We start from the raw sequence: 7,367 nt of genomic DNA, 5'->3' as shown, positions 1-7,367 counted from the left end.
GTCCAGATCCTGGCTGGCCGCCGCGTTCTCTCCCAGTGGCCCATCTCCCTTGGCACAAACCTACACTCAACTGGGGAATGTTTTTTTAACTCAAGATGCCAAGACTCTTCCTCTCCAGAAAGATGGGGTTATAGCTAGATCTAGCTTCCGGCCATCTCTCGAGGGCCTTTCCACTAGCCTGGACCCTTCGCTAAAAGGCCAGGGACTTGAGGACTGTGGAAGAAATCCCCACAAGCCACAGGGGCGGCTGCCCCCTGGAGATTGCAGCACAGAAAGTATCTCAGCCTTAGATGTGGAAATTCTTATCCAAGATGGAGACTGCCCAGAGCCAAGCCCCTGTGAGACAGTCAGTCTTCCCCGCCCTAATTCATGTCCAGGTGGGGTCTCTGGCAGGGAGGAGCTCAGTGGAGGACATATGAATCCCAGACTTTTGAGACCGGGAGTTGCTTCAGTACCTGACCTCTCTGAGCATTGGTTTATTCTGGACCAAAAATGCTCCCTTCAAATAATCTGGGAAAGGCACTCTTGAAACTACAGCCATTTTGTCTACCACATTCACCTGCCTTCCACCATAGTCCCAACCAGCTGTACTTAGTCACCCAAGGCCCAGGCCAACAGTCACTTTGACACCCTAGTGTGCCATCCAGGCCAGCCTTATTTCTTAATTCAGAGGCTAACTGGGAGTCCGGATGAGGGTGTGGTACACCGGCTTGACAATGAGGTGGAGATGCAGTGCATTCTCCACCAGGTATTCCGAGTTGCGCCTCTGGAGGTCTGCGTGGGCCAGGAAGTCGCCGGCCTCCTCACTGCTCTGATGGAAGCTGTAGGCGTGGCGGACCAGGAGGCGGCCCTGATGGCGCGCACCCACCAGCACGGTCTTCTGGAAGCTCACGCCCGCCGCGTCGCCACCGCTGCTAGCCGGCGTGACCACCAGTCGCGGCCTCCCGTCCTCGGGGCGCGCGGCGGGCAGCGCGGTGCCCGCGGCGTCCGCATAGACAGGCCGCAAGCTGACGGGCAGCCAGCGCGGGGAGAAGAGCACATTCCAGGTAATCCGGCGACCCGCGTCGTGGCCGCTTGGTCCCAGCTGCGTCTGGAAGCTGGTGCTGCGATCGTCGCGAGCCGGGTTGTTGATGACCCACGGGGCTCCCCAAGCTGGGGCGAGGTAGTTGCGAGGCAGAGGAAGGCGCTGCTGTTCACGTGGAAGAACTTGGCGTAGTGCAACGGCGAGGCGGCGTGGAACTGGTAAGCCTGCAGCAAGAGATCTGCCACCGCCGGGCCGTGGCGCGCCAGCGCGGCCGAGCGCGCCTGCAGCTGGAACAGCTGTGCAGGCGGGATCATGGGGTAGCGGATGGCGCGCAACGCTCGCTCGGCCACGGTTGGGGGCGGTCGCACGCGGCCCAGCCACGCCTCCAGCGCCTGGAACAGCTCCAGCTCATCCTGCAGCACCAGGTCCGAGCGCTGCAGGAGCTGCGCCAGCAACTCGGGGCTCACGGCGCCCCACTCCGTGCTCCCCGCCACGGCAGAAAGGTTCCAAGCTAGGAACTGCAAGCAGCTCTCGCGCAGAGCCTCATCCCCGGTGCTCACGGCATAGTGGTACCAGCCCACAGCGGGGCCCACGCCTCCCGCCAGGTGTGCGCGCATGTAGTCGGCCACGCCTCGCTGCAAGGATGCTACTCCGTACTTGGTGGCCAGCCTATGCAGCGGGATAGCCTGGGCCAGCAGTACAGTCAGCTCACCACAGTACAAATACCTGCAAGAGAGTTGGAGAGGGGCCCGTTGAGAGGGCACAGCAGTTAAGAGCACTGGTCCAGAGCGCAGGGAGTTCGGTCTCCAGCATCCACATTGGGTTCCTCAGAAAAATCTGTAACTCCAGCCATCTACTGGCTGGAGCAGGGTACTCATTTATATGTACACTCATACAGACACACACACACACACACGTTAATAATATGATTTTAAAAACTAAAAATAGAGATAGGAAGATGGGCGGGGCTGAGTATTGTCCAGGCCACCCACACCACCCCAACATGTTGCCCTAGAACCTAGAGGGGATACAGATGTTTTTGTAAGGAAGAAACAGGATGAACGGGCCTTGAGGCTTCCTATGTTTCTCTCTTAAGTTCTCTCCTGGCCTGTTCAGACATCTCTCTCTAGCTTCTGGTGCTGTGGAAATCACAGGTATATACTGAGTATCCACTAACTGGAAGCTCAAGTGAGAAGAGGCTGCCAGCAACCTTCGTGTCCACACAGCCTGGGTTTAGACACCCATCTGACTTCCTCCTTGCCGCTATACAAGGCAAGTCCTTTAACTTAGGAATCCTAAGATTCCTAAGGAAGGGCAAGAGCCAACCTCCAGAATGATGCTACAGTGAGAGGCAGTGAAAAAAATCTTGCTACACAGTACACAGCCAACCCAGACTACTTCCCCTTCCCTCTTTGGCGTCTCTTTGCTCTGGTTTTACATCTGTCTGGGTTCCCTCTCCCTCTTAGCTATTTTACTGTCTCTGGCTCTCTTACAGCGCTGCCCCCATCCTGCCCCGATCTTTGCTACAGTCCCACTGGCACACTGCACCCCGCTTGGCTCTACAGGAAACCCTTCTGTTTTATCCCTCTTCCTGTTGCCTGGAACTTGGGAATGTTGTCCGGAATCTTGTAGCCACCTTGTCTGAGCGGTTAGAGCAGGGTCACCTCCTTGGACCATTTACAAGTCTTTCTCTGTGCAAGAAGGAGAGAGGTGCCAGGCGGTGGTGGCACACACCTTTAATCCCAGTACTTGGGAGGCAGAGGCAGGGAGATCTCTGAGTTCGAGGCCAGCCTGGTCTACAAAGTGAGTTCCAGGACAGCCAGGGCTACACAGAGAAACCCTGTCTCAAAAAACCAAGAAGAAGGAGAAGGAGACGGGGAGGAGGAGGAGGAAGAGGAGGAGGAGGAGGAGGAGGAAGAGGAGGAGGAGGAGGAGGAGGAGGAGGAGGAGGAGGAGGAGGAAGAGAAGAAGAAGGAGAAGGAGGAGGAGGAGGAGGAGGAGGAGGAGGAGGAGGAGGAGGAGGAGGAGGAGAAGAAGGAGAAGGAGAAGGAGAAGGAGAAGGAGAAGGAGAAGGAGAAGGAGAAGGAGAAGGAGAAGGAGAAGGAGAAGGAGAAGGAGAAGGAGAAGAAGAAGAAGAAGAAGAAGAAGAAGAAGAAGAAGAAGAAGAAGAAGAAAGAATGAGAGAGGTAACCGAGACCGTCGACCTTTCTGCTCCTTAGTCCTGTGATTTCAAAGCCCTGTGGCCATAAGTTTCTATAAGTGTTCTTGGCCACATGTGGCTCAGAAGTAGCTCAGAAGGGACTCCTTCAGGGCAGGAAGGGACACTGGCCACAACAGGGAGGGCAGCTGAAGAAGGGATAAAGGAGGCCTGTGTTGTGTGTCATGCTATAACTTTTAAACATCGATATAATAACCTGTAAGGCCAGGCTTCTGCAACCCTGAAGGTGGAGAGGCTGGGGAGCCTCAGACAGGATGCAGGCTGTGGCACAGTGCCCTTCCCCTACGTACCTGATGAACTTGTCAAAGACAGCAGCGCAGTCCCGGGGCTCCCGCAACACCACCTCACTCTGGTTACTCAGCAGCTCCAGGAACCGCTCACTGTGTAGCCCCAGCAGCAGGCGGTGGGTGTGGAAGGCTCGGACCTCATCGGTGCCCACAGCCTGGACTCGCAGGACGACATCACTGGCGTTGCCCTGGCGCAGCAGGTCCTGCAGCCGCTGGAGCAGCGTGTGGGAGTGGTTGATGGAGACGCCTGCTGCCTCTCCACCCACATCGGCTTTCTGAGCTGCAGCAGGAAGGGACATGGCAGAGCCTGAGGAGGCAACCAGCCTGGTGCTTCCAACCAAGGCTGCAGAGGGACTGACGGGTGACACGGTGGCAGAAGGGTTGGAAGCCCAGTGAGGGAACTGTGTGTACACACAAAGTTCATGAGTGTCCAGGAGCTAGCTAGCTCCTCCTGGGTGTGCATGGCGGCCCCAGGCAGACTCAGGAGTGCGTTCTTAGAAGAGTGTGTTCTGGCTGGGAAGAAGTCATGGACCAGTTGTTTCCATGAACTAACGTCCATGGTACTTGACCCCAGGGGAGGTTACAGAAAACCCTGGGTCCCTCCTCTCTCACTGGCTCAAAAACCAGTCAGAGGTGGCACAGCCTTGGGTACTGAGAATTTATGTGGCCGCCATATGTGGCAGTGAATGAGCCTAAGCTGGTTCTCACACTCGGCACAGCTCAGGGGGCAGAACAGACACATAGTAAGTGCACACGTGAAAGGGTGAGACGGAAGGGTTGCCGGAGTTCAAGGCCAGCCTGGGCTCCATAGCCAGCATCAGACCAAGTGCCACTCTTAACAAGACCCTGTCTAAAAGTGGGGAAGGGGGACATCAGATGGGTCAGCCAGTAACGGTACCTGCTGACGACATCAGCTTGAGCCTGGGGACCCACATGGTGTAAGGAGAGAACTGATTCTTGACAGTTGTCCTTTGACCTCCCCCCCACACACACTAAAATAAATAAAATGTAATTATTAAAGGGGAAGGGATCCTGGAGAAAGAGACAGAGCTCGTTAGTGAAATGGACCAGAATCCTGTCCCCAGAACCCAGGTAAGGAAGCTAGACGGGATGGGTCATGTGTGCAATCCTAGTTCTGCAGAGCAAGAGACAGGTGGGTCCCTGAGGCTCGCTGGTCAACCAGCTTAGTCTATGCAATGAACTCCAGGTCAGTAAGGGAAACTGTTTCAAAATACAAGGTGGATGGCGCCTGAGGAACCATACCTTGACCTCTGGTTTCCACATGCACACTCATCACACAAACACACACACATACACACACATACACATGCACACATATACACCTATACCCATACACACATATACATACATACACATGCACATACATACATACACATGCGCACATATACATACATATACATGCACATACATACACATACACACATACACATACACACATACACATACACACATGCACATATACACATACACACATATACATATACACATACATGCACACACATACATACACACGCATATATATGCATACATACATACATACATACACACACACAGAATCAATTTTAAAAATAAATAAATGCATCAGTGAGCAGCCTGGAACCAGCAGAGAAAGAGTGCCCAGAGGCAAAGGGTTACAGCCAGCCCTAAAGACTTAGGTGGGGATGGGCTGGTGGAGCTCAGGGTCAGGGACAGGATTAGAGAGACCAAAGTGAGACCAAAGCTATGAGAGCAGGCATTGGGTTTCTTTCTTTCTTTTGTTTTCTTTTTAGTCTTTTTTAGATAGGGTCTCTTATAGCTCAGGCTAGCCTTGGATTCATTATTAGCTGAGGTTGGCCTTGAACTCTTGATCCTCCTCCCTTCTCATCCAATGTGCTGGGATTACAGGAATGCATCGCCACTCCCCAGTGAGGAGCACTGCCCCAGCCCTACTCAGTGAGACAGTAAGGGACCCAAGGAAGTTCCATGGGCCAAACTGTGTAGGAATAGGGTTCTAGGGGTAACAGAGTTAAAGCTGGCATCTCCCTTCCAGGGAGCCCTGTTCTCAGGGCAGCTATGGAGTCAGATGGGGACACATGCTGAGTTATAGAAAAGAGAGCCCCTAGTCAGAGCAGTGCAGGGAGCCTTGCAAACTGAGAAAAGCAGGCAGTTGACAATCTGACAATTGCAGAAGGGCACCATCAGGCGTCGGGGGTCGGGGGTGGGGGGGGTGGGAGGGGGGAAGGGGCGCACGCACACACACACACACACACACACACACACACACACAGTGGGCACAGGCCCTGTGTGTGGATCCTTGAAAGGAAGGCTCACAAGAGTGAGCATCTGTGTGTGGGAGAGGGAGACCCAGCAAGGGAGAAAGGGAGCAGCTGCTGGTGGTGAGTTTCCCAGCCCCGCCTCCCCAGCCCCGCCTCCCCAGCTGTCACTCCGGAAGACCTAAATGCTGATGGCGTCCCCATGCAGCCTCTGCCTGGACCCAGCTGCCTGAGACAATGAACAATAGAGGGTCTTTTTGTCATTAAGACTCCTGCCTGCAGCCCAGCCCCTCTTTCCCTGTGTCTCTTTCTCTCTGTCCTTGGAGAGTCCAGTCTCTCCCTGGTCTCTGGGGCAGGCTGGCTGGCTGGCTGGCTCCACCTCCTGGCCAGCCCAATGTAGCTCCTAAAGAGAAGTTCTTGCCCCCAACCCTTATCTTTTCCTTACCAGGCACCTGATCCCAATACTGTCCACTCACCTGCACGAGTGACCAGTCCCACCAAGGCCAGGATAGCCCAGAAGCTGCCCCAGGATCCGGGCTTGCAGGAGCCTTTTCTAATCATCTTTGTGCTCTGTCCCTAAGTCCACTGGAGGGACAGTCAAGCCCAGAGCACTTCGATCCCATCCCTCCTCCTTATATAGGGACAGTACCCCCTTCCCTCTTGGCCTCCCTCCCCCTACCAGTCTCTGCCATGGATTGGTTGAAGCTGGCCCCTGCTGTTGCCTAGGCAACTACTTAAGCCAGATTGTGGCAGCCCCAGGGGCTATTGTGCTGGCCTGGGCCCCCAAGGGGAACAGATCCGGACACCCTCCTCCCCCACTTCTCCAGACAACCCGGCAAAGCTAGCTGTGCCTCTCCCAGGAAGTTTTAAGCTCTCTGAAGGGCAAGCAAAGGGCTTCAGGACCCCTGGCAGCCACCAACCCTAGGGCCCCCGCCCCCAGGCCCAGCCTCCATCCTGGCACAGAGCATACTTGGCAGTATCCTGGTGAGCTGGCCTCAAAGGAAGGGCCTGGAAGAGGCAAGGAAGAGCTGGCTCAGGGCTCTATCCCTCCCTTACCCCCATTTTAGGGTGGACCAGCTATCCAGAGAGGAGGATAGGGACCTTGAATAGGGGTAAAGAGTAATGGGGATTATTCTCATGCTGTTTGTTGAAGAAAGTTCCCGTCATGCTCTGGAGAGGGTGACGGTGACGGGCCTTTAGAAAAGCTGCAGAGGGACTGATCTTCTTCCACCAGGGACACTGGACTGTGACCCGTGCTCTAAGAACACAGCCTGTTTGTCTACCAAGACAACCCAAGTCTTTAGTTCATGCCTATGCATGGCCCATCATTTCAAGGTTCCCCTCCCTAGAAGGTGCCTTTCACCAGCTTCTACCTAAATACCATCCTTCCCCTTCCCAAAAGTTCCAAGAAGGCATGTAGTAAAGCTAGCACCATAGTCCACGTGTAGGGAAAACTGAGGCAGGGAGCCAGATCACAATCTCAGTTAGTACAGAAAAATGTCCTAAAAACAAAGGCGATGGAGAAGGGGAGGGTGGGGTCTGGAGTCCTTCATATGTGTGTTCAT

At 54.7% G+C, this 7,367-nt stretch overlaps 1 protein-coding gene across 1 annotated transcript; it reads right to left on the bottom strand.

The window, feature by feature from the left end:
- Positions 1-673: 673 nt before the first annotated feature.
- Btbd17 (BTB domain containing 17) lies at positions 674-6,363 on the bottom strand. Its single transcript, XM_052197038.1, is given in 4 exon segments — positions 674-1,177; positions 1,180-1,750; positions 3,533-3,809; positions 6,279-6,363. Coding segments are annotated over 4 exon segments (1,437 nt in total).
- Positions 6,364-7,367: the final 1,004 nt, after the last annotated feature.

This window comes from Apodemus sylvaticus, chromosome 10, assembly GCF_947179515.1.
Source record: "Apodemus sylvaticus chromosome 10, mApoSyl1.1, whole genome shotgun sequence".
NCBI lineage: Eukaryota > Metazoa > Chordata > Mammalia > Rodentia > Muridae > Apodemus > Apodemus sylvaticus.
The sequence above is the reverse complement of the archived record's forward strand: the minus strand, read 5'-3'. Positions and strand labels throughout refer to the sequence as shown.